This window comes from Fusarium poae, chromosome 4 (assembly GCF_019609905.1).
Source record: "Fusarium poae strain DAOMC 252244 chromosome 4, whole genome shotgun sequence".
NCBI classification, from domain to species: Eukaryota; Fungi; Ascomycota; class Sordariomycetes; order Hypocreales; family Nectriaceae; genus Fusarium; species Fusarium poae.
In genome coordinates this window covers 8,116,189-8,140,853 of record NC_058402.1, presented here as the reverse complement: position 1 = coordinate 8,140,853, position 24,665 = coordinate 8,116,189, and the positions used below count along the sequence as shown (strand labels likewise).

General features: G+C 46.8%; 12 protein-coding genes across 12 annotated transcripts; 6 read left to right on the top strand and 6 right to left on the bottom strand.

Moving 5' to 3' along the window:
• Window positions 1-757: 757 nt before the first annotated feature.
• FPOAC1_012769 (uncharacterized protein) lies at window positions 758-2,564 on the bottom strand (the record flags this gene model as incomplete). Its single annotated transcript, XM_044857117.1, has 4 exons — window positions 758-1,419; window positions 1,465-1,614; window positions 1,663-1,786; window positions 1,914-2,564. 4 exons carry the CDS (start codon window positions 2,562-2,564, stop codon window positions 758-760), a joined length of 1,587 nt encoding a protein of 528 aa, XP_044704430.1.
• A 2,384-nt stretch (window positions 2,565-4,948) lies between these two features.
• VAC8 (Vacuolar protein 8) lies at window positions 4,949-6,919 on the top strand (the record flags this gene model as incomplete). Its single annotated transcript, XM_044857116.1, has 7 exons — window positions 4,949-4,979; window positions 5,036-5,121; window positions 5,170-5,290; window positions 5,342-5,455; window positions 5,502-5,747; window positions 5,793-6,542; window positions 6,588-6,919. The coding sequence occupies 7 exons, from the start codon at window positions 4,949-4,951 to the stop codon at window positions 6,917-6,919; spliced, it is 1,680 nt and encodes a 559-aa protein (XP_044704429.1).
• A 435-nt stretch (window positions 6,920-7,354) lies between these two features.
• On the bottom strand, window positions 7,355-7,905 carry FPOAC1_012767 (uncharacterized protein; the record flags this gene model as incomplete). The annotated part of the gene is made up of 2 exons (XM_044857115.1): window positions 7,355-7,531; window positions 7,576-7,905. 2 exons carry the CDS (start codon window positions 7,903-7,905, stop codon window positions 7,355-7,357), a joined length of 507 nt encoding a protein of 168 aa, XP_044704428.1.
• A 312-nt stretch (window positions 7,906-8,217) lies between these two features.
• On the top strand, window positions 8,218-9,168 carry FPOAC1_012766 (uncharacterized protein; the record flags this gene model as incomplete). Its single annotated transcript, XM_044857114.1, has 1 exon — window positions 8,218-9,168. One exon carries the CDS (start codon window positions 8,218-8,220, stop codon window positions 9,166-9,168), a length of 951 nt encoding a protein of 316 aa, XP_044704427.1.
• A 171-nt stretch (window positions 9,169-9,339) lies between these two features.
• On the bottom strand, window positions 9,340-9,912 carry FPOAC1_012765 (uncharacterized protein; the record flags this gene model as incomplete). Its single annotated transcript, XM_044857113.1, has 2 exons — window positions 9,340-9,845; window positions 9,897-9,912. The coding sequence occupies 2 exons, from the start codon at window positions 9,910-9,912 to the stop codon at window positions 9,340-9,342; spliced, it is 522 nt and encodes a 173-aa protein (XP_044704426.1).
• Window positions 9,913-10,659: 747 nt separating this feature from the next.
• On the top strand, window positions 10,660-12,842 carry FPOAC1_012764 (uncharacterized protein; the record flags this gene model as incomplete). Its single annotated transcript, XM_044857112.1, has 9 exons — window positions 10,660-10,722; window positions 10,769-11,130; window positions 11,175-11,593; window positions 11,640-11,721; window positions 11,765-12,047; window positions 12,090-12,205; window positions 12,250-12,429; window positions 12,480-12,556; window positions 12,604-12,842. 9 exons carry the CDS (start codon window positions 10,660-10,662, stop codon window positions 12,840-12,842), a joined length of 1,821 nt encoding a protein of 606 aa, XP_044704425.1.
• Window positions 12,843-13,415: 573 nt separating this feature from the next.
• Window positions 13,416-14,637, top strand: FPOAC1_012763 (uncharacterized protein; the record flags this gene model as incomplete). The annotated part of the gene is made up of 2 exons (XM_044857111.1): window positions 13,416-13,848; window positions 13,910-14,637. The coding sequence occupies 2 exons, from the start codon at window positions 13,416-13,418 to the stop codon at window positions 14,635-14,637; spliced, it is 1,161 nt and encodes a 386-aa protein (XP_044704424.1).
• A 115-nt stretch (window positions 14,638-14,752) lies between these two features.
• FPOAC1_012762 (uncharacterized protein) lies at window positions 14,753-16,321 on the bottom strand (the record flags this gene model as incomplete). Its single annotated transcript, XM_044857110.1, has 1 exon — window positions 14,753-16,321. The coding sequence occupies one exon, from the start codon at window positions 16,319-16,321 to the stop codon at window positions 14,753-14,755; it is 1,569 nt and encodes a 522-aa protein (XP_044704423.1).
• A 220-nt stretch (window positions 16,322-16,541) lies between these two features.
• Window positions 16,542-17,573, bottom strand: FPOAC1_012761 (uncharacterized protein; the record flags this gene model as incomplete). The annotated part of the gene is made up of 1 exon (XM_044857109.1): window positions 16,542-17,573. The coding sequence occupies one exon, from the start codon at window positions 17,571-17,573 to the stop codon at window positions 16,542-16,544; it is 1,032 nt and encodes a 343-aa protein (XP_044704422.1).
• A 936-nt stretch (window positions 17,574-18,509) lies between these two features.
• On the top strand, window positions 18,510-19,376 carry FPOAC1_012760 (uncharacterized protein; the record flags this gene model as incomplete). The annotated part of the gene is made up of 1 exon (XM_044857108.1): window positions 18,510-19,376. One exon carries the CDS (start codon window positions 18,510-18,512, stop codon window positions 19,374-19,376), a length of 867 nt encoding a protein of 288 aa, XP_044704421.1.
• Window positions 19,377-20,338: 962 nt separating this feature from the next.
• On the bottom strand, window positions 20,339-22,320 carry FPOAC1_012759 (uncharacterized protein; the record flags this gene model as incomplete). Its single annotated transcript, XM_044857107.1, has 2 exons — window positions 20,339-21,566; window positions 21,617-22,320. The coding sequence occupies 2 exons, from the start codon at window positions 22,318-22,320 to the stop codon at window positions 20,339-20,341; spliced, it is 1,932 nt and encodes a 643-aa protein (XP_044704420.1).
• Window positions 22,321-23,020: 700 nt separating this feature from the next.
• FPOAC1_012758 (uncharacterized protein) lies at window positions 23,021-24,396 on the top strand (the record flags this gene model as incomplete). Its single annotated transcript, XM_044857106.1, has 3 exons — window positions 23,021-23,238; window positions 23,677-24,055; window positions 24,118-24,396. 3 exons carry the CDS (start codon window positions 23,021-23,023, stop codon window positions 24,394-24,396), a joined length of 876 nt encoding a protein of 291 aa, XP_044704419.1.
• Window positions 24,397-24,665: the final 269 nt, after the last annotated feature.

Genomic DNA, 24,665 nt, shown 5'->3' with positions numbered 1-24,665 from the left:
CCTAAAAGCAAGAGATGATGGAGTTGATGTGTTGTAACCCTTTACTTGTCGCAGAGGCGTTGTATGTATTGGAACGATGGGTGATTCATTGCGGTTTACGGAAGTGTCTGGCGGCAACAGAGAAGTTGGGAAGGTGCTGGTGCTGGTTGATTGAAGCGTTGCGACAGGAGCGGAAGTTGTGGCAGTGATTGCAGGTGACAGCAAAGATGGCACAAATAGTTTGGAGCCACAAGACAAAAGCGATGGAGTACAAGTCACACAGCAGCTTACAGAGACGGGTGAGTGACAGTAAATAAAAAGCAGCCAAGGTTGGTCTAACAGAATGATAAGTTGTGGAAGTAACCTACAAAACAAATCCAAGTAAAATATGGGGATGAAATACTGAAATAGATCAAGATAAACGTGGATAGAGCCAATGTCGTCAGAGTGCAGCAAGCAGCAGTATCAAGTTTGGTTGTCATCCATCATGTCGTCCAACTGAGACCTGACCAATCCCACTCAAATATTGGAAACCACCCAATTCCCGAAGCCGGAAAAGCGTGTCCATCGCTGTGACACTCGACGTCCAAAGAAGTCATCTTCCCTGAGACAAGCTGCTGCATCATGCATGCATGCCTTCCCAACGGTCTATAGCGAAAGATGTATACAACGTATTGAGATTCTTTCCACGGAAACTCCCCTTGCGCCAGTTTATATGCTTGCCTCCCTGTCCCCTAATCGTAGACGGCATGCAATCATTATGAATCATTTGATCCCCTCAAGCCCAGTTGCTTGTGTCTTCCACTCCGTACAACAAAACGTACTTGAGGATATCTGAAAGGGAGATGATGCCCTTGAGCTTGTTATCGTCGTCGACCACTATCAGACGGTGAACTCTGCTCTTGCGGACAGTGTCAAAAATGGAATCCAGGCGATCGCCTTCGCTACATGTGTAAATGCCTGGACTCTCGTCGGATCTCTTGCACAGCGCCTCTCCTACAGAGCCATCCAGATCTTCGTAGGCGCCGCCTTTGATACAAGGAATGACATCGACCGCTTCAAACACATTCAGCACTCGGCCATGCGAATCGATGATTGGAACACAGCTGATGTTGTATTTGACCATGAGGTGAACGACGTCAAGGACCGAACTGCCCATCTTGGCTGTAGCAATGCCTGTGTATGTGCCGAGACCAATCTCTCGGACGGTCTTTTTCAGCAATACTGTGTTATGTTCATTATTGACAGCGATAAACTTGAGGATGCGGTATTGAGTGATGACTGAAACAACCATCTCCTTGTTAGTCTCGCTGTCGACATCTATAAGCGGGATTCGTCGCGCGCGCGTCTTGAGCATGCGTCGGCAAGCCTCGTACAGCGGCTTCGAAGGGTGAACCGAAACTGTCTCGATGGGTATCGCGCCGATCGATTTCTCAATATCTGGCTATGGTTAGCGATGAAGGCGCCGAGAGGAAAACGACCAACCTCTTAAAGTGCTTAGCCGGAATTGATCGAGTTTGTGGAACTCATCAGGAAACTGGCAATAGTACTGGATCACGTTGATAAAATCGGTGCTTGTAAGAATGCCGGCGAATCTGGAGGTTTTGGAGTTCCATAGAGGAGCCGATACGATCGCTGTGGAAAGTTTTAGCATCGGTCAAAACTGCATATGGGGTGACGCACAGTTCTGTGTTAGGATGTTGATCGCTTTTTTTATGAGGAGTTCGTTATCGAGGACGATGAGTCGGAACGAGAGTGGCAGAACATCGTAGCTAGTGCGCACTTTGAGGAAATCGCGAATAGCATTCTACAGTAACATTAGCTCAGCTCAAGATATCTTCAACCGGATGCGCGCGTGCCCCACGTCAATTTGTACGGACGGAGGGATGCGACGAGACAAGCGCTCGAAAAGAGAGACAAACGATGATACATACCAGACCCTGCAACTGATCTCTGTCCAGAGGACTCAGAGGTTTCGGCTCGGTAGGTGCCATTGGGCTCCGGATGGAAGTCCTGCGTCGAAGGTAGGATGACGGAGCGACAAAATGAGGGACATGGACATGACCGGCGGCTGAAGTGGAGTTCGAGGGGCCAGTGGAGGCTGATGCAGCCCGTCTGCGTGGAGTTATCAAAGCCGGTCCTGTCACGACTCCAACTCCGGCTGGAGGTGCTGTGGCGTCTGTGCCTTGAAGTGGTGCTGAAGTTGTGGTCGAAGCGCTTTCGGCTGCTGTACCAGTCATGCCAGGTACTGTGCTGGTGCTGGTGCTGGTGCTGGTGCTGGTGCTGGTGCTGGGGGCATCAGCTTCGACGCGGGGCAGCTCGCCTGCAGTATCGTCACCTTCTGCATCACCAGTTGGAGATTCTATCGGAGGCTGTTGTGGTTCGGTTTCGGTCTGGGATTCTATCCATGATATGACTTGTTCTTGCGCTGGATCTTCGGCTTGAGGTTCTTCTGTCTTGAGTTCGCCTTGGGTTCCCAGAGGTTCGCTTGGTAGACTGATGTCTGCTGGTGCTGGTACATTTGCTTCGTTTTCGAGGGGCTGCTGGTCCCCTCGTACGGGTTCGGGTTCTGGATTTCCCTCCATTCCAGCCAAGTCCTATATCTTGATGTTGCACAGTAGGATGCGGCAATGAATCAATCAGGCCTCGAGTATTTTAATGATTCGTAGGTTGGAAAATCGTAATGATCAAATGTTGTACGATTGTCAATGGCCAGAAGAGGAGCTGTGAGCTGAGCTGTGGCGCATTACTGACAGTAGAAAACCCGACGATGACAAAAGGTAGGAAGAGAAAATAGAAATAGAGCGACAACGAGCTCTGAAAATGGTCAGTAAAAATAGTCCGATGAATGTAGTGATTGTTCCATATCAAAAAAGACGCAGTTTGCTTGACAGATCTTGGGAGACGACGCAGTCGGAGTGCAAAGAGGGAAAATAGTGCTCAAATTGGCCATCACTGGCAATCGCCCGGTAATCGGTCGGGCATTACAGACAACCTGGAATAAATGATAAGAGAACCACCTACAATACAGTTTGCCCAACAAACGTCCAGCATTAATGTTACTGTACAGCGGGCAGACGCTACAGTTCAGTACTCCATACCGTTGGCCAACATGGGATCTGAACGGACCCTTGACACTACACAGGCGGAGTACACCAACGCCGTCATGGGCGGATCGACGATGAACTTTTCGTCTTGGCATGATTCAGCCGTTTTACAGTTGATGCTGATCTCCGAGCCTCAGGATTGGTCCGAGTCATTGACCTTTCAGTAACATCTCATCTTTTGTTACAGTATGTAAACAGTCTTGTGATGATACACATTGACAGCTTCACCACAATATTCAAAATCCCGCACCCTTCTTGTTGACTTATTATGTGTTTGTGGCCAGGGATTTTTGGTAAGACAAGGCATGGAGGGATGGACCACAATCCAATCTTTAAGCCGTACAATATCCATATCGTAGTCTGCATGTCTTGGATCTTCATTCCTCATAATCACGTCGTGTGTTAGTGTGTGATGCTGTGACCACAAGAGGAGTGGTTTCAAGGGTCCAGGATAAGATATTCCGACCGTAGCCAGCGATGTCTCAGATAACACTCGATCTTTATAAACGCCAACGAAAGAAAGATCATATTCTACGGATAGTAGTAATGAGTAGTCTCTATCGAAAAGTACGCTAGTCAGCACAAATTTGTCGTAGTATGAGAAGGCAAGTATATGATGGTATAGGGTAATGTTCGTGACGACTTCAAGTAGAACGATGATCTTTTCTATAGATCGACAAACAATCATCTACATGTCGGGATCCAGGATTGTACGGGCTCAGTCATTGCCAGATGGTATAAAGGAAAAAGTGAAACCTTGAGTTTTGAGTGTTTAGATATTATGTCGTACAACTTCACTGGACATCCCGATAAATGAGTTGATATGAAAAACCGTGATCTGATATGCTTGTCACATGTAAGTGCCGGAGGTCTACGTAGTAAGATAGTACAGTGGAGTCATGGACCAGGTAAATATCAAGAAACTCAAGGAACTCGCCGAGGTATACACTAGAGCATGTTCATACGACGATATCTGGCTTGCATCAACTTATCTCCATAGACTTGTAACATGGTTCACCGTTCTTGATGAGGCGCTTGAATGAATGGACAATGACAGTTCAGACTTGGCCCGAGCTCCTATAAAACTCCACAGCAGCTGGGTTCATTAGAGGTGGTCCACTGCAACAGCTGTCGGGGCTAGCGAGGATACACTAGAGAATCAAAACAACAGCGCACGTATCCGCCAAGGTGTCTCTGGCGGACCCTGCTTGTGGCGGATGACCGACCTCGAACTAAATGAAGTCACTTTATGCCAGAACCTGCAATTTCTCAAAAAGACTTTTCGATACATATTGAAAAGGTGTAATCAAAAGTACCTCAAAGTATCTTATCATCCCGTTCTTTCCTTAGCTCAGGCCTGACCTCAGGCAGGTTGACTTTAAGCTGTAGAAGGTCCTACCCGAGCTGCGGCGCTCGCTTTGCTTCTTTTTTGGCGCGCGTCCATCTTGATCCCCATTCTTTCCCTCGCCAACCAACTGTGAGCCAAGGATCAACTCCCCCTCGGATTCATCTCTCACCTCCAATTCATCCGCAAACTATATTTCCCTTCACCGTCCCGCGCTCTTGACACTATCGTTGTGTCGATAATTGGCGTTGGTTGTCTCTGTCGTCGGTCGTTACCCCCGTCGCACGGCTCGACTCTTATTGTTTTTGTGCTTGCTCGAACCAGCCAACCGAGTCCGCGACAAATATAATCGATTTGATCCCTGTTATCGTGACGCACCGACAGGACGACAGTTTCGTCAACAACCGAGCCTTGACCGACTCTCCATCAAACCTCGAGTTTCCAACTATCTCCAAGCCGTCACCTTTATCGGCCAACGACAAACTTCTATCACCGACGACTGCTCTTTGCTACGGCCATGGGTATATGCAGCTCTACGTGCTGCGGCGGTACGCATGCTCCATCATATTTATGATAGTCCGCGATGGATCTGACTGTTGTCTAGGTCGAGCCCGTGATGGCTTGTACGAACCCGTCCTTGCCGATAGCGAACGAGAGGCTGTAGCCGACCTTTTGCAATACCTCGAAAATGTACATAACCTGCGATGCCTATTGAGACTGATACTGACTTTTTGTTAGCGTGGCGAAACCGACTTCTTCTCTGGCGAACCGCTGCGTGCTCTGAGTACTTTGGTATTCTCGGAAAACATCGATCTTCAACGAAGTGCTAGTTTGACTTTTGCTGAGATCACTGAACGAGGTATGTATCGAGGCATGAGTATGGATGTAATCTGCTTACTAACGTTTAAAGATGTCCGAGAAGTCGACCGCGACACACTCGAGCCTATCCTATTCCTCCTCCAGAGCCCCGATATCGAGGTTCAGCGAGCGGCCAGTGCTGCGCTTGGCAACCTGGCTGTCGACAGTACGTGCCTCTCAATATTTACAAGACAGCAACTAACAGTCTGTAGCCGAGAACAAAGTCCTCATTGTGCAACTTGGTGGGTTAACACCTTTAATCCGCCAGATGATGTCTCCCAACGTCGAGGTCCAGTGCAATGCTGTGGGATGTATCACCAACCTGGCTACACATGAAGAGAACAAGGCAAAGATTGCCCGCTCCGGAGCTCTGGGTCCTCTGACAAGACTTGCCAAGTCTCGAGATATGCGAGTTCAGCGAAATGCTACTGGCGCTTTGCTGAACATGACGCATTCCGGTATGTTGCGTGATCCCGAATGTATGCCGGCGCTAACAAAAGTAGATGAGAACCGACAGCAACTCGTCAACGCAGGAGCTATTCCCGTACTTGTCCAGCTCCTTTCTTCTCCCGATGTCGATGTTCAGTACTACTGCACTACAGCCCTCAGCAACATTGCGGTCGATGCAAACAACCGACGAAAGCTGGCTCAAAGCGAACCCAAACTAGTTCAATCTTTGGTCAACCTCATGGATTCAACCTCGCCCAAGGTTCAATGTCAAGCAGCTCTCGCCCTCCGTAACCTCGCTTCAGACGAGAAGTATCAGCTCGATATCGTCCGTGCTAATGGACTGCACCCTCTCCTTCGACTCCTCCAGTCTTCTTATCTGCCGCTCATTCTTTCTGCTGTCGCCTGTATACGGAACATTTCTATTCACCCTCTTAACGAGTCACCTATTATCGAGACCAACTTCCTCAAGCCCCTTGTCGACTTACTCGGATCCACTGATAACGAAGAGATTCAGTGCCACGCCATCTCAACCCTCCGAAATCTTGCCGCCAGCTCCGATCGCAACAAGGCTCTTGTCCTGGACGCTGGCGCCGTGCAAAAGTGCAAGCAACTGGTTCTCGACGTTCCCATCACTGTCCAATCCGAAATGACAGCCGCTATTGCGGTCCTGGCTCTTAGCGACGATCTGAAGTCACACTTGCTGAACCTGGGAGTCTGCGGTGTCCTCATTCCTCTTACTCATTCTCCAAGCATCGAAGTCCAAGGAAACAGTGCTGCTGCTTTGGGCAACCTATCCTCCAAGGGTAAGTCAAGCCAGTCAATTTATAAACACAAACTAACAAAAACAGTCGGCGACTACTCCATTTTTGTACAGAACTGGCTCGAACCCCAGGGCGGAATCCACGGATATCTCTGCCGCTTCCTTCAGTCTGGCGATGCGACATTCCAGCACATTGCAGTCTGGACACTCCTGCAGCTCTTCGAGTCCGAGGATAAGACCCTGATCGGACTCATCGGAAAGGCCGAGGATATCATCGAGCATATTCGAAGCATCGCAAATCGCCAAATCGAACCCGACAACGAATTCGAAGACGAGGATGAGGGTGAAGTTGTCAACCTGGCCCAACGTTGCCTGGAGCTTCTCGGACAGAGCATGTCCAAGGCTCATATCGAGGGCTAAACTCATGAACTACGTCTCTTGAGGTGGGTGCTCTTTTTCAACTCAAAAGCGAAAGCGTTATAGGGCTGGATGATACGACACGGTGTTAGGCGTCTCTACATGTTTAAATTAAGAATGATTGGTTCTCCGGTGGCGGGTTATTTCTTTACATGGCTTGCATTGCTCTTTCTTAGGGCTTGTTTTAACATTGTTTTTCATTGTGGTTATGGTGTTTGACGCACGGTGTATGAGAATGGACGCTGGGACGTGTTGTCCAAGAGGACAACATTTGTTTCATTTTGTTTGATGAAGTTTATGCGGCGAATATCCGCTAGATCACTTACTGGGAATTAAATTTGGCGAGAGCAGATGTAATTAGACGAGCAGTCGTAAGTTTCTATACCCAGATAAGAGATGACATGCATATCAAGTTTAATTGCTCAATGATTGTGGATGTCAATCCAGCTCATCAACCTTTTCTAACCCACTCTTCATCCACTGGCGCTCATTCCAGGGTAGAATTTTGGCGATAGTGGTGCCGGAGATGAGGGCCAAGGGCAAAGGACCAAAGTGACGCGAATCTCTTGACGCTGGAAGGTTATCTCCTGAAATCCAACAATGGCCCTCGGGGATCTGAAATGTTAGTTTGCTGTGAGAATGCCCATAGGGATAAATACCTGAATCATCAAGTCTTCTCCTTGTTCACCTGGAGTTCCAACAGAGACATAGTCTCCTGGCATGCCAGTCACGCGCTTCACTCCCCATTGATTGTTGAAGATGGGAATGCGGTAGACAACCAGATCGCCTACGGAAACACCGCGACCATAGCGACGTGTGTGATCACACAATATCCAATCACCATCAACCGTAAAGGTTGGTAGCATAGATGGCCCTTGAGCAGGACTGATGGTGTAACCGTATGTGATGCCAAGATGGACCAGACATGCAGCTTTGACAAAAGATACTGTCGTTCGCACTGGATGACGAGCAAAATGAAAGGAGGCCATCATGAAGTGCCCATGAGGCAGCTTGAATGAGAAAATGGAGGTATTACAACGAAGCCATCCATTTATAAGCCGGAATGCATGGATGGTGTTGAGAGTGCTTCAAAGTATCTGGTGAGATTTGGTTGTCATTGGATATCGCCCTTACAGTGCCCCGTAGTGACGTTTCTGCCAAAACCAACCGCCCTGTACCTCCAATCGAGAGGGACAAGATCAGTTAGTTAACAAATTCAACATTGAAGCCATTGTCGGCGGCGCCACTCTTTTACAGCTTTGAAAAGACATCACCTAATATCATTGGGTACTGCTACCAATATGAGCAGCTTCGCATGCCTCCAAAGCTCCCGCCGGGCTCTGTATCGAGTCTTTATCGAGCGTGATGCTCTTACACGCCAATTCATCACACCAGCACAACGAACACTACCGTTATACCAGAACCGTCGATTCTCTGTGTCACCACTACAATTGAAGGGAAAGTCTCGCCGACAAAAAGGTCTTTTGGCTGATTTGGAGGCGGAACCCGATGAAGATGAAGCCAGAGCTTTTGATCGGCGCTACACCACCCAGGAGGATTTTATCAAATCTGGCCGCGACCGTCTCCCTATAGATTTCGAAATAACGGATCCTAAAATCATGGTCCTCGAAAATGGAATCCTCGATGGACCCAAGGTTACGCGCAACGTCATGAGTCGCATCGACACTTCTACCGAATCTCTCCGAATGGCAACTCCCTACAAACCCGCCGACCCTAAAAACAACGAGCCGGTACAGTATGCGCTGTGCAAGGTTGTCAACAAGAGGGAAGAATACGAGAGACAGCGCGAGATCCAACAGCGCCGTCGTGTGTCTAAGCAGACTTCACCAAAGCTGAAGGAGATTGAGATGAGCTGGGCAATCGACGATAATGATTTCAAAATCAAGACGAAGCAGCTCATCGGATTCCTCAGCAAGGGTTGGAAAGTGGAACTCATTTTGGGATTCAAGAAGAAGGGTCAGAAGAAGAGGACTTCGGAGGATACAGCCGAAGAAACATACGCCAAGGTGCAACAGCTCGTCAAGGATCTTGGTTCAAAAGAGCACAAACCTAGTGAAGGAGAGGTTGGTCGCACTTTGAGGTTTTACCTCGAAGGTATTTACAAGGAGTTGAATACCGAGTTGCAAGCAGAGGCTGCCAAACAACAAGAACATGCTACTACTGAAGTAGAGCAGGAGCAGGAGCAGGAGCAGCAGCAGCAAGAGGATGTTCCTGTACAAAAGGAAGCTTAAATGTTCAACATGTATCAATAGAATCTGGGTATCTACCAGAAGGCAAAGTTCTAGCCGAAATGTAAAAACAGAGAAAATATCGTTAGCCGGTTGTCGTATCCCGGACATGAAAACAATCGAGAACCCGAATTTTGGACACCAAAACTCCAACCCAGTCCTTTATATGATCCTTTACAAGATCTCATCACCATCCTCATCCGCTTGAACAGGAGCAGGAGCACTGTCCTCCGTCACAGGCGCCTCATCCGCACCATCCATCTTTTCATCCAACTCGATTCCACTCTTCTTAGGCTGCTCCTCCTCCTCCTCATCACCAGACTTTTCCTCAGCAGCTTTCTCGGCTTCTTCAGCAGCCTTGTTAATCTCCTCCCAATTCTTAGCGCGAAACTGAATATTTCTTCCCCGACCTTTACTCTTTTCAATTTTATTCTGCGTGCGCTCCGCAATAGCAGCAGCCATCTCAAGACCCTTTTCGTGTCTCTGCCTCGCCTTGGCCGACATTTTATCCTTGCGACCGCGCTTTGCCTTTTTTGAAATGCCCGCTGAGTGCTGGGCTGCTAGGACGGAGGGACGATGGGGGGGATCGCGGGGAGGAGGTTGGACTTCTTTTAGGGATTTGTCGGTGTCGATGTCGATGTCTGTTGCGCGACGAGCGGCGCGGGAGTGAATTGAAGGTGCTAGAGATGTTAGTTAGGTTTGGAATATGGAGTGAGATGTTAGAGACGTACCCTTCTTTTTGGCCATTTTGTCGGTTTTGTTTGGGTTGGAAGAAATGTGATGTTGGAATCTATCTGCAACTTTCGGCTTGGTGGGGGATATGGAAATTTTGATACCCCACAAAGATAAGCTGACCGAGGCTTGACCGAACTCACCGAGATTGACGTAAGAGGTTAATGAAGTATACCTCTTGTGCTGAGGGTAGTTCTTGTCATTAAAATATGATACTCAGGTAGTGAGTTCTTAATAAAATAAAGCTGTTGTATTTTAAATATTGGTGACTCTTGCTTTATCTGTTTGCTGGTTCATAAAACCACCCCTGCATAATTGTCAAGTCCGCTGTTTCTGTATTACAACACCTCAAGTCTTGAGAAAGCAACAGTGTTTTTTAAAGAAGGGGAAAATGTAAGAGAAAATGCATTAATCTGCTTTCCTACAGCAATAGAAATTTATATGCTTCTATTTTGGATCATAGGATCTAAGTAGTATTATTACTCAAGTGTTTTAATTGACTGTAGTCAAAACCTCCAAACACACCTACAGGGTATTAGTTGTACTCGCCCAGCGGCTTCCGTATCATCAGCCATGTCTCAACTTACCTCGTGCACCTACTTTACTTGATCATCAACATTCTACGACCTACAATAAAACACTTCAATAAATACAACAAAACCCTCCAGGAGATAAACACCCAAGGTCAAGAACATGCAGAATACAACCTAGCATCAACCAATCTACAACGTTCTGGGGCCCTCACCAGGTGACACATTAGCAATGCTCCCCATCACGACCTGCTTCGTTGCAGGATTACAGTATCTTCTTCATCCGACGAAATTAGTAAGTTCAGAGCATCTATAAGTCTCACACATTCTAACGCGTTCAGGGAACCATTCAAGAAACCATTAACCCGGATGCTCTCATTCCGGTTACGCTGCTCACCACGGATGAAATCTTTGGTGACCTCGAAGGTGTTTTGAGCTTATTCGATAATGTCGATGATGTTTTTGTTCCAGATTTTGGATCCATTCTTGTGGAAAAGACTGGAAGTAATAGTAGCCGTGTTCAAGACGCGCGGCAAGTCTACCACATGGACTTGATCAATACCCTAGAAGGCTTTTCCGAACTGCCGTCAGGTCCTTATTTTCTTCACGGCCCGAATCTTCACCAAGCATGGCGGTTGTATGATGATGAATATGGTTCTTTTACCTTTGGTGTTATTCCCGATGATTCTGATAAACCAGACGAGTATGTTACTTTTCGCATACGGTACTCCCTGCTGACCATTCCAGATACCAACCTCTCACTTCGTCTTCCGTGCAAGGAGACTCAGTGACGGTTCCTGTTCCTTCCAGACTCTATTATCCTCAACCCTCTCTCCGAAAACCCTTGTCTGGTGTGCGTGTCTCTATAGGTGACACGATTTCTCTGAAAGGCACTCACACTACGTTTTCCAGCCGTGCATGGAAGTCCCTGTACAAAGATCCATCGAGTGCTACAGCTAATTATGCTCAACAACTTCTGAATCAAGGGGCAATTATTGTTGGAAAGACCAAGACAGCACAATTTGGGACAGGCGCAGAATGGGTCGATCAGCAGGCTCCGTGGAGTGCAAGAGGCGATGGCTATCACAGTACCCAGGGTGGCTCCGTCGGTGCTGCATCGGCGCTGGTCGGATACGAATGGTTGGATCATAGTGTTGGGGTAGATGGTAAGTCATGGCAGGGCAAAACACGTTTCTGGTCTAACAATTACAGATGGCCGAGTAGTAACGGAGAGGGGCGTTTATCCATTGATTCGACCAGCAAACTCATCAGACGGAGTCAAGACAATCTCCAAGTAAGTCTTGTTTCTTATCAATGAACTATACTGACAACTCCAGATTCGACGGAATGAGGTTGTTCAGTCGGAGTCTGAAAGGACTGCTCGATCACACATCAAGTCCCAAAATAGAGTCAAACGGGAAGAGCTTTGCCCCAAAGGTTATTATACCCATAGACTTGTCATCACCCAGAGAGACGCAAAAGACAGCCATCGACAAATTCGTGTCAATTCTCCAAGATCTTTTGGATGCCAAAGCGGAATATATTAGTATTAGCAATACCTGGGACAAAAACCGTCCGGCTGAAGCCGCAAAGCATGGCATGCAAATATACATGAGCCAGGTAAGTTGCAAGTCGGTAAGAAAGACGTTGCTAACATACAAGGCGCCTTTCCGATCATGGTGTTACGACTATTACCACACCTTTGATGAATTTAGAGACGAATATCAGCAAAAGTTTCATAAAGAACCCTTTGTTGAGGCCACGCCGCGCTTCCTCTGGTTTGTCTTGAAATCCTATCATTGCCAATCACTAACTTGTCTAGGGAACAATGCAAGTCTGTAACGGAAGAGGAACATCGCGAAGACATAGAACGACTCGAAGTATACCGAAAGTGGTTTAATGATAATGTCTTGAACATCTCAACCACTCCAGATACCGAAACTCCCATTCTAGTTCTTCCATGCGGCGATGCTCAAGTCAAGCATCGGAACGAGCCTGTGGCGTATGTGCATTACCTTGTTAACCTTGCATCAGCTGGCTAACATACATTAGCCCACCAACCATCTACAAAGGCGTTGATTCCACGACATTAGCGCCAGTATTGGGTGCAAGTATTTTGTCGTTTCCCTGTAAGTTATCCGGAGTGAATACGAAGAGCGAAGTTGACCGTTGTCAGTTACACAAGTACCCTATAAATCTGACATTACTGGCACGACTGAGTATCAACCGGTGTGTATTTCGGTCCTGAGTCTTGAAGACGACCAAACATCACTTATACGACTGGTCGAGGAAGCCTTGCTGAAAGGACATGTCCCGACTCAGGTGGAGGTTGGACGAATGACATTTCCAGTCAAAAAGTCGGGCCATTTCGTCAAACACTTGCAAGCTCCCTTGCTGGTTCAAGGTGAACTGTGAGAGGATATCATACTTTACCAAGCCACGCCAGTACATTCGGGGTTTGGTAAGTAAATGCCAAGATAACGACGGGCATTCATCCGCCTCGTTCCCCAAGATATGCCTTCCCCGCGGTCTCGTTGGGTGGATCACTCCCGGATGATGGAGCTATAGTGATTTGCGGACCCTGGTATGCACGGTCTTGCATGTTTATTGTACCCTTTGCGCCCTAATTATTGAGACGTCGGTAGAGCCCTGAATACAGATTGTTACTGATTCATCATGTTTATTATTAAATTATGCCGTCGAATTAGATATAATATATCTACGCTAGACGTGGCACCCAAGATACAAAACCGGAGTGATCCGTTGACAGGGATCTACTATCAAGCTATCAACCCGAGACCGGGATCACCTTGCTGGGGGGCCTCAAGGTACGTAGAGCCAAACAAGGCGAACGGATTCAAACGTGCGGCTGAGTGTCTTGTTATTATTCACTCCCTCCACTTACACTTTGATCTCACCAGGCACACACACAGTCAGTTGAACTTTACACTTTTGGCAATAACCTCTCTCCCAATCTTACCAGCCAGAATGGCAGAACCAGCCAATACACCAGTCCCAGCTTCTACCCCACGATCTACATCTCCCACACCCTCCCATCATCAATCCCTATTTTCCCAAACAGGTACATTCCTCTCACCAAAGCTGTTACCGTCCAAACCAAGGGTTCTTCACATCGGAGATGCTGTCAAGTACAATCCTGAAACTTTTCTCCGCTTTAGTATTCAGTGTGAGATTGTGAGACCTTTGACGGAAGAACGTCAGCGATCAGAGTTTATCAAGGCTCTCAAAGATAAGCGATGGGGTGACTTTGACGCCATCTTTCGTCCGTTTTGGAATACTGGCGGAGAAATGGGGAAGTGGGATGCTGAGTTGATTGATCTGTTGCCAGAGAATGTAAAGGTTTTTGCAAGTGCTGGTGCTGGGTTTGATTGGGCTGATACGAAACTCTTGGGTGAACGAGGTGAGTAGGACTACTACTACTACTACATCTATCAGCGAAAAACTAAAACTAACGATGACAGGAATCATTTATTGCAATTCTGGTCTCGCAGCTGCTGAAGCTGTCGCTGACTTTGCAATGGCTTCTATTATTTCTACTTTTCGTGTTCTTCCATGGTGTATCTCATCAGCCATGTCAGGAGACGAAGAAGCCTTCAAGATAAACCATCGAGATGCAACAATGCAATCACGCAATCTTCGCAACCAGGCTCTCGGACTCATTGGATTTGGCAATATCGGCCAGCAGATAGCTGCTCGTGCTCGTCACGGTTTCGGTATGGATATCCATTACTACGATATCCTCCCCAAACCTCCTTCCGTCGTTACCCCCTTACGAGCTACACACCACGAAACCCTCGAAAGCCTTCTTTCTGTATGTGATTGTGCTGTTCTGTGTACACCTGCTGGAGACGGTACGCTTATCAACGCAACTACACTACCTCTTTTCAAGCGCGGATCACGGTTCGTCAATATTGCACGTGGAAGTCTTGTGGATGAGGATGCATTGGTCGCTGCATTGCGAGATGGGACTTTATCCAGCGCGGCAATCGACGTTCACGCGAATGAGCCAAAGATACACCCTGAGCTTATAGAACTTGCCAAGCAGGGTCGTATCCTTTTGACATGTCATAATGCTGGTGGAACAGTCGATACACACAAGGGTTTTGAAGAGTTGAGTATGCGAAACATTATGGCTGTGCTCAGCGGCGGGGAGGCTATCACACCTGTGAATTTGCAGTTTTTAAAGTAGAACGAGGCGATAGATAAAAATGCAACTGACATTACTTTAGTAGCCAAATATACTCAAAACTCCGGCTCAAACCATCGTGTGCCCAATTCATTAACCAAACTAAAAACAGTATTACTTATACAGAACTTTCTTCCTTGGGCTTCTTTCTAATAAGACCCGTGGAGAGAACATTCACCTCTTCCTTTGGCTTCTTCTTGACGAGACCAGCACTCAGGACATTAACCTTGCTCTGGTTATCGTCAATAGTTGAATCGGTACGCTTCCTCTTGACAAGACCAGTCAAATTGTTCACCCCTGTATTGCCATTGGAGACAGGAACAGGTGTCTCGCGTGTACCAACAACGACAACACCCCATTTCCCACCTCCTCCGCCCTCACTCAACCAGCGACGAGTACTACCCACCGCTTTATTGAGCGTTGCGAAATCAAGGTGTAGTAGCAAATCTACAATGCGCTTGTAGGATGCTTCGTCGAAAATCTTTTCACCACGACCTTGAGGCGTCCAGGAGTAATACTTTGTGTTGGCGGGGCGATCGAGTAGATAATTGTGCTTTGCTCGTTTGATGCGCGGGGCACGAGCGATGATGGGACCCTTGAGAGTCTTTTTGGTCTTTTTCTTTTTAATCCTGGAGTCTTTCTTTTCTTTGGAAGGGAAGAGTTTTCGGGGCGTTGTGGTGGGTGTTATTTGCACGATGCGCTGCTTCTTTGGTGTTTCTGGCGGAGCTGTTGATTGGGAATCGTCGAGTTTTGAGGCTGGTTCTTGATCATCAAAGACAAGCCAGATGAAGCCCGTCATACGACCACTTGAACACTCTTGTCGATACGCCATCATCTCCCAGAACATGTCGAGTGTCTTGACGCTCTTCCAACTACCCTGATTCTTCATGGCTTGCGAGCTGGCGGCTTCTTCGTCTAGTTCGTCTCGGAATCTGGACTTGGGATCGTCGGGGAAATGGGGGATCAGACATCGCGGGGGTACCCAGTCGAATTCGCGGTAGTAATGTGATATGCGTTCCAACGGATGCGTAAATTCCCATGCAGATTCGGGTTTTCGCGGTGTGAGGGCTCGGGTCTCGTGTGTTTCTAATCCGGGAACGACGATGTATCCATTGGCGCTCTTCCATGGTGCTTCTGTAGATTTAGGTGCTGGGCCGAGGAGGGGATCTAGCACGCGACACCACCATTTGATAAGGCCACGATCGTCGAGGACATGTTTACCCTTGTTGTCGACACTGCCAGGGAACAAGTATTGATCTTGAGCGCGGGCGAACAAGTTAACGACGAATTGTATACCCTTCCTCCTCCGCTTCTCGACCAGGAATCCAACAAAGGTAGCGCATATTTCGCGAATAGGACTAGGTGTTCCCTTGGGAAGGTTGAGAAGGGCGAGATAACCCGTCGAGTCGGCTTTTGAAACGAACAAGGTAGTTGACCGAGCTGTAGTATATATAAAAACCTCAATTCCAAGGACTAGGACTTGTTTGCCGGGTTCATTGGGGGTGTCGATGGAAACAGCTAGGAAATGGTTTTCGCAGTACGTTCTTTCGGGACGCTCGTTTGGAGGCGGGGAGTAGAGAGGGTCTGTTTTCGTGGGAGGTGTTGAGATGTGCAAGGTTGTAAATCTGTGGTCTTTGGGGAGGACCGAAGCTAGACGGGCGCCTAGATCGTTGGTGTTGTTGGCCATCTTGGATCGATGGGAGTGAGGTTTGAGGTGATGGATATTTTGTTGGAGCTTGCATGTTTGGGTGGTGTAGCTCCATCTAAAGCTTTAGTGGTCGCTGGGGCAGCGGCGGGGAGGAGGAGATCCACAGGGGTCTTTTGCAGGGGGCTTGGATCTTCCATGACTTGATCATTAATAAAAGCAATTCTTAGTTTAAATATACCTAATTAAAATATTCTAATCGCTAAACTCCAATTCCCATCTCTGAAGGTTTAGGATGATCACTCCTCCAACTTCCAACAGCCATAGCAACATATAAAAGATTCCATCTCGGACCATCAGGAAAGCAAACAAACTCATTAACCATCATCTCCACCAGCGGCTTATACTTTGTCAAAACAGCCGCTGATCCTCTCCCCTCTATGAGAGCCTGTAACTCATCAACTTCGGAGGGCTCAAGGTACTTCATAAGATGACTTTCCACCTCTCGCGGCGTCTTCCACCATTCCAGCCCCTGTCCCTTTTCGGCGAGTTCCTGCTCCATCTTTTTGCGTAGTTCAGGTAGGACTGATTTGTACACCATTTCTGTACCTGCGTGGGGTTGTTCAATGAAGCCTTTTTGCTTATACTCTAGACGAGCTAGTGCGAGGGAAAGCATGAATCTTCGGTCGGTGAGATGTCTGCTGTGGTTGAAGAGTCTGTCCATGGGATTCATGTCTGGTGGACCGGGTCTGCCCAGCATGTTGAGCTTATAAGTCTCCCATAATGATACGGTGTTTCTTGTGCATGCCCAGTATAATGTTCCCGCAAAGGTGTAGAGCCCATCTCCGAGATATCTGCGTGCGTCTGAAGGGGCTTCAAAGATGCGAGCCAAGTGGTCCGTGTCTGTCCAGAGTTGCTGTGCCATACTCAATTTCTGTGTGATATCTTGACCGCCGAGTGCTTGTGTGTGTAAATGGATATCAGAAGATAGTAGTCCAGAGATGTCAGAGGTTCCCTCGGTTATAGGATCCGCGACCCCAGATGAGCTGGAACTAGTTGTCTGACCATTTTCATCGCTATTATCGTCTGATCCAACGGTTTCTCTGGCGTCTGCAAGGGCAGCCTCAAGCTCTTGATCTTTTCCAGCGCGTTTCTGGGCGAGTTTCTCAACCCTCTTGAGAGCATTTCTCAACCTCTGATTCTCGTCTTTGAGAGTATTAAACTTGGAAGCATGTCGCTTGCGATACTCTCGCTGTGCAACTCTGCTTCGCTCCCGCTTTGGCTGTTTCTCCATATTAGTTGATGCCTTGAAAGTTGATCAAGATGTGCAGTGTTGTATGTGTATGACTGCTTTGTAATCAGGACTGAATAGAGAAAAGGTCCACTTACGTCTGGACGATCTCCGATACTTGGCGGTGACATTGAGAGTAGGGATATAACCTGACTAAAGCACAGGAATACGAGATCAACTTTGAAGTACCAAGGATAATGACAAAAGGTGCAGTGTAAGTGATAACGTTGATGATCAAGTATGGAGATCTGAATAACGTTATGAAGCGTTGAGTGGGGCACGCTATGATAACATACGCATACGGAGGAGGCGTACGGATTAATGAGTCTGTATTGGTTGGTATTATCCTTGTCGTCTTAGTCCGTATCAGGTTATTTCCGTCTTATACAATCTTCAGGGTATCAGGAAAAAAATTAGCCGCTGGAAGCATAAGAGACGTAATTAGTGGGACACTTTATGCTTCTTAGACTATAACTCTTAGACTACTTATTTTTGTAACCTAAGACTTAGGAGGTCATTATTTCTGCTACCCACTAGACAGCCTAAGTGTGTAGTTGAGTATACATATATATCATGGCGAACATATGGGCAATAGTAGAATGACATAAAGAAGTGAAGTTGATGTTAATAAGATATAAGCAGTGCCTTTTTCTTTTTTGCAAGTTGAGAACACCACATACATTGCATGTTGCACACATAAACCCTGTCAAAGTAAACCAACCCCATGCATCAGTTGATCCGACGGTCCTTGTTAGTTAACGTGAGATAACGTTGACATTCACGATAACTTCCGCAATATGACCAGCAAACAATGGAGATATCTGCGGACTTGGGAGGATTTTTGCGGAACAGAAAACTATATAGAAGATATTGGATGGTATACCAAAACCCATCATCATCATCAACTCACTATCACACACCAAGTCAACTCAACACAAAATGCCGTCTCCTGTTCACAAGACAACATACCCAGCCATCTCCCCTCTCCGTCCCGAACTTTCCACCAAAGGAAAGAATGCTCTCATCACAGGCGGAGGCTCAGGTATCGGAGCCAGCATCGCAAAATCCTTTGCAAAGTCAGGCGTAACAAACCTCGCCCTTGTCGGCCGCACAGGCAAAACACTTCTCGCAAACAAAGCCGAGATAGAAGAGAAAAATCCCGAAACTAAAGTCTGGACATATACCGTTGACATATCTGACTCCGAGTCAACTCGATATGCTCTTGAAGCGTACGCCAAAGCAATCAATGGCAAGATCGACATTCTCATCGCCAATGCAGGATACATGTCCAAAGCGGAACGTATCACTGTAGCTGATCCAGATGACTGGTGGCGTGGTTTCGAGATCAACACAAAGGGAAATTTTAATCTCTTGCGGGCTTTCGATCCTCTTGCTGCCCCTGGAGCAAGAGTTATTCACGTCTCGAGCCGATCTACGTACATTGAGTACATGGAAGGTTTCTCTGGATATCGAGCGTCCAAGCTAGCTGCCTACAAGCTATTTTCTTGGTATGCGAATGAAAATCCCGATAAGATTGTCCATCAATTCGATCCGGGTTTTATATTTGACACTGGCATGATTGCTCCGTTTGAGAATCTGATAAAGGAGAAGGGACTTGTGGGAGACGATGTTCAACTCCCCAGTGACTTTTCAGTTTGGCTGGCTAGCGATGAAGCAAACTTTTTGAGTGGTCGTTTCGTTGAGTGTGCGTGGGATATTGAAGATCTTAAGGCGGCCAAGGAAGAACTGAAGGCATCCTGGAACAAGTGGACTATCGGTTTGTTGGTTGAAGGGTATCTGCTCTAGGAGACAGAATGTCAAACAAGTTCATTTGATCATTATTAATTCCATAGGCAAGTATTGATGAGAATATTTGTCTTTGGATCTGGCTCTATGGCCTGGTCGCGCGAGTGAGGTGAGGTGAGGGGAGCTGCATCGCCACTTCGCCGAACATCTGCTTCATTGGACAGACAGATGGTATATAGGTACATTTCTGTTGAACTAGGTATGTTGAATGTTTTGTCTTTAGTTCTCAGGAAGGACCCAACCAATATTGTTAACTTGAGGTTTAAATACTACTACTATCCTATGATGATAACGCCTTTGCGTTTCTCAAAAAGTCTCATCACTTTACTCAAATGTTTTGCGATTATTGACTGCCAGATTCCTCGTGATTTATATGTCATAAGTGCCCTTTTTAATAAGCATCTATTCTTTTGCCTCGTGTCTATTGACAAAGTGGAACAAACACATGCTTGAGAATTGCGCCGTTCCGATAAGTCGTCGTTGACTAAACTTTCGAATTCGAGACGTATCTCCTTCTCCTTACCATTTCTTTCCAACCAATCCAGGTGTGCTGTGAAATTCTGAAGTGCAGATAAGAATAACTCGCGCCTTGAAAGATATTTCATCACCTTTTCAGCTTGTAAAAAGTCATCATCAGATTCCATTTGGGGAACGGCCGCTGCGAACAGTATACGGATGTGTCGACAACAAGTGATTGCTATCTCCGTATCTCCTTGCACTTCGTCGAGATGGTATGGCTTGGCGACTTGACTCTTATCCAGGAGGAATTCTCTCACAGTCTGATGTATGAGTTGAACGACCCGGTCGGGGTTGAGCAATATCACCGCGGTGCTTTTAGCAGCCTTCAACATTCGCTTCACTATGCAGAGACCGATAAGTGAAGGGATAATTTACTGAATATATTTGCTTTGCTGTCTACAGTATTCTAACATATCTAGTTCATATACATTGTAATCTCGCATTTAGTCCACAGATTCTTCGATGCCATGGGATTCTGAGCAGAATTTCCCGTTGATCCAACTCTCGAGAAACCACGACGGCGTTCGGGTCTCTTCCTTTTCCACCACTGGACCATCCATTGTGTCGAGGCCTTCCCAATCGTGTAGCCATTTGAGCCGAGTACGCAGCACCGGCAAACCAGCATTTGCCCAATTGCGACTGCCTCCAGCGTCCTCCACTAGATGCTCTATCATTTCACATGTCGATCTCTTGGATGGTCGCATATTGAGAGGGTGGTTGTTTTCTTGCTCAATGGAAGTGCGTATTGCCAAATTGTCTGGCACGTCCATTATATGTTGTCCTGTATTTTCTCGGAAACCCTTGTCAAAGTTCTTCTCAGGGTACCATACAAATGCGCTATACCTGCGGGTATACGTGCTTTCCAACTGCGGCCAGATCTCAAGCTCAACCAGACATTTTTCCATACAACCAAAAGGTCTCCAGGATAAGGCTGTAGACGTTGTGTCCTGAAGTTTGAAATCGAAACGGCACCGAAGGAGATCGACTGTTGACACTAAATCAGATAGTTTTGGATAAAGGCAATCATTGTCGAAGTCGAGAAATGACTGCTTAGACCCCGTCCAGGCTGATACCATTGGATCTGGGGATGATAAGGTTCCAAAGCCGTACTTTTCTTCCATCCTAGTTGTGTATCGCTTAATCCAGTCAAGGAGAGCCAGATCACCTAAGAGAAAGAGAGAAACCCACCAGATTCCAATTCTAGGACGGCGCGAAACTAAGACTTTAAGCAGAACCTCAACCTCATTAGGTACAAGAATAGGCTCCAGTACATGCAAGACTGATCCGAGCCATGGGCCAACTAGATTGCAATTGATATCCGGCTGCCAGAAGATGCTCCATAGAATGGATCCGATAGAAGGGGGGTGGGCGCTTAGAGTCATAAAGTAACGTATATGAAGCAGATATCCACGAATCTGTTTTTTATGGGCGCTGTTCAAGGGTTTGCTGCTTCGTTTGATGAGATGTGGCCGTGGTAGCTGTGGCTGAAGTTTCATAAATCTATAGAAAGGAAGTGCGAGTGCAGCTAGGAATGATGCCTTGTAAGGTGGCATAGGCTCTAAATAAGAGAGCGTAGAGTCTGCTCTCGAGTTAAACAACCGACACAGCTCAATGAGAAGCTCCATGGCCTCGGCAGAGCTTGGGGGGGGGTGCAAACATCCGCAGCCATATCTGAAGCCTCGATAACAAGCAATGCGTTTGTCTTGAGAAATGCTGCCCACGGTGGAAAATGATTATGACCCCTAGCCTGCCAACCCATAGCAGGGCTAAGAATAGCGCAGAGCCACCTGATAAGCCCAGGCGATGCGCCCTTGAGATTAATGTCGGCTGTGGTTTCTTCTTGGTCTTGGGGGAGAATAGGCCACAAACGATGGTCCGTATATCGAACCCCAAAGCCTTGCATTTCAAACAATCGCACCGAGAGGATGTATGACCAACACATGACCAATACCGCAAGGCTTTCTGTTGTTTCAGAATTGGTGCAAGCGTATGACGCTGCGTCCGGGCCTACAGCACACGCAATTGGATCGTCGATGAGCAGTTGAAATGTAGTAAGTTGACCAAGCCTCAGGCTTGTATCGCTCTGACAGTCGGTGACCCCAATGTCGCGCGAAAACTCCCAGCAAGGTCTACCGCGAATGACTTTGCGGCGTGGTAGGTTGGCTGGTAGACCGGGCACGTCTACAAGAGTAACGTATGGATCAAGTGCATCTTTCGGCCAAAGGCCTTTGGGTATCGCCTTTGCTTGACTTAGGAAGAACTTCCATGTGGCTTCGCCTTGCTGAAATGTGTGGTGTACATCTTGAAGACTCGGTATCAGTGGATCGTGTTCATTATCTATAAATCGTTCGTTCTCAGACAACCTCTCGCTTGACGAAGTACAAATTGGCTCAGACGCGATAGACGAAGAGGCGGCACTTGTCATGGTTGGTATATTGTTTCAGTGACATTTGATGAAAGAAGATAAAGTTGTTTGTATTTATACGTACGATGCGACAAAGAGTGAAAGATGGATCCAGCCCAGTCGCTACAGGGTGGATACAGGCCTGTTCCCCACAACTACCAGCCTAGGCACCCCTGTTGAAGGACTAAAATAGAATGCTACCTACTACTAACCGGGCTATCTTTCCCTGTTGAAAGGTTAATTGATTGATTGATATGGGTATCCCTCGAAGTCTAATGCGAAATCGTGTTGAAAGGTTAAAAAAACCCCGATTGTAGGTCCTTCTTTTATTTCTCCTCCTTCTTAATCTCTTTGGAACAGAACTGCAACCATATATCTTACTTTTAAAGATAAAGCCTCCGCTATCAAGTTGCTATTTCCTGATATTCTCTACCCTTAGCTTGATTGAGCTGCCAGATTTTCTGCTTCACCTCTGTAGACGTCTTTCTCTTCAAGTTTCAACAACTCAGTACCAGCAAAAGAGCGCTATACCGACTTTGGTCTTTTCATGCCAGTTAATGCGGTCTAGCGGGCTGCAAGGGTCTGGTTCAGATTCAAGGGTATTGATTCGATAATCTAGGACTAGCGTGAGATGATTGTGCAATGTCTAGGTACATATACAACTGAGAAATATTGCTCCTGGACACAAACCAAACTCATCACTAACAACCTTCTGTTCCCAATGGATTTTACTGCGTCACTTGAATCATCTAGCAGCCTCCAGGTTATCTTTGTAAACCCTGCAAAGCCGAAAACAAAACGCCATTTCTCGATACCCCAAAGTGAAGAGCAATGGCAGAATTGTAGATGCGAATATGGCTTAGCCACCGTCGATAGTCTTATCAACAAGGTATCTAATCTCCGTGGCTGGGATCAACGACATTTACAGGAATGGGAAAAGTTTGTGGTTATTGCAGCTACAGTGGTTGATTTATATAGAGGGCAGGAGGAGGATACACTGAGGCTTGGTAAAGTTTATGCTGGCCGTACAGGCTATGAAACTCGTCGCAAAGATAGGGCTGCTGTGCTCAGTCTTATCAGTCTTCTTGACCGACTCTATAGTGCCGGTTTAAAACACCGTGCCTTTGAGCTACTGATCCTTCTAAGTCAGAACCTTTGCTAACTCTACTTGGACTTGCCTATGTATTAATCTCTTTTCTTAGACTTGCGTCTTTCGAAACTCCGGTTATGGACTTTGAGATATTTTAAAGAGATCTTTCTTGAGTTCCCGAAAATTCTATTCGAACCAAAACAAGAGATCCAAGCTTGTGTCCCTCTCTATCTCCCTTTCTTAGTCCAACTGTTACGACCAGAGTACACACTAAATACCATCCAAAGAGCCCTGAAATCAAAGACTCTAACCCGACAGGATCTGGACGCGTTCCAACAGGCTTGTCACACACGCCAAAGCGTGCCCAGTCTCCGCTTCGATTCGGGAGGTTTCCAAGCATCGCAGTTGCCACAGGAGTCGCAGGCGTTGGACCATGAATTAGGTCAAGCTCTGCACATTGACAAAATGTTTCCTGCTGATCTCAATATCGCCATCGCTGGCTACAAGGTATTCGACATGTCACAGGAACTCTATCAAAAAGCTTCAGTGGCCGAAAAACATCAGGAAATTTGCAATCGTATTGAGCGGAGTAATGCATGCATTACACAATACGAGTGGTCTGACAGATTCCATTTACCTGCGGCCAACCAAGCTATCGATGACTTGGTGAGTGTTCTTCTTCCACTCACTCTTCTATCGTTTAAACTACTAAATGACCAAACTAAAAGGTTTACAATGGCGTCCTACGCGGGAGCGATGTTTTTAGACAAAAAACTTACCTCAAGTATTGTGGTCACCTTAAAGTTGAGAACTCCAGTTTGCAGATACTTATACCAACATCACCAAGAGAAATACTAGATGTGTCGCTACTCAGCTCTGAGCACAACATTGACCACAAAATTCCTTGGAGGACTGATCAGGTGCTACTTCTTGGACAAGGCACAATACTGTCGACCAAAGGGAACATTGGTTTCATCTCAATAGCCATGCCACTTAGTTCGGAGTAAGAATAGTTTATCTTGTTATTATCTCTTTATGATGACTTGACCTGCCTTGTTAACTTTGTACAATAACCATTCTAACTCTGTTCCCTTGTCCTTGTGTAGTGCATATTTAAATTTGAGCAGTTATCCATATACTACTGGGAATTCTTACTGAAAGTATTGTTTAGTTGTTATGATGCTAACTATGCTAGTATGTTACTGAGCTGCAGCAGTAGGGGTATCAACTAGTGCAGAGACGAAGAGCCGTCTTGACAGCGAGTCAAAGTGATGGA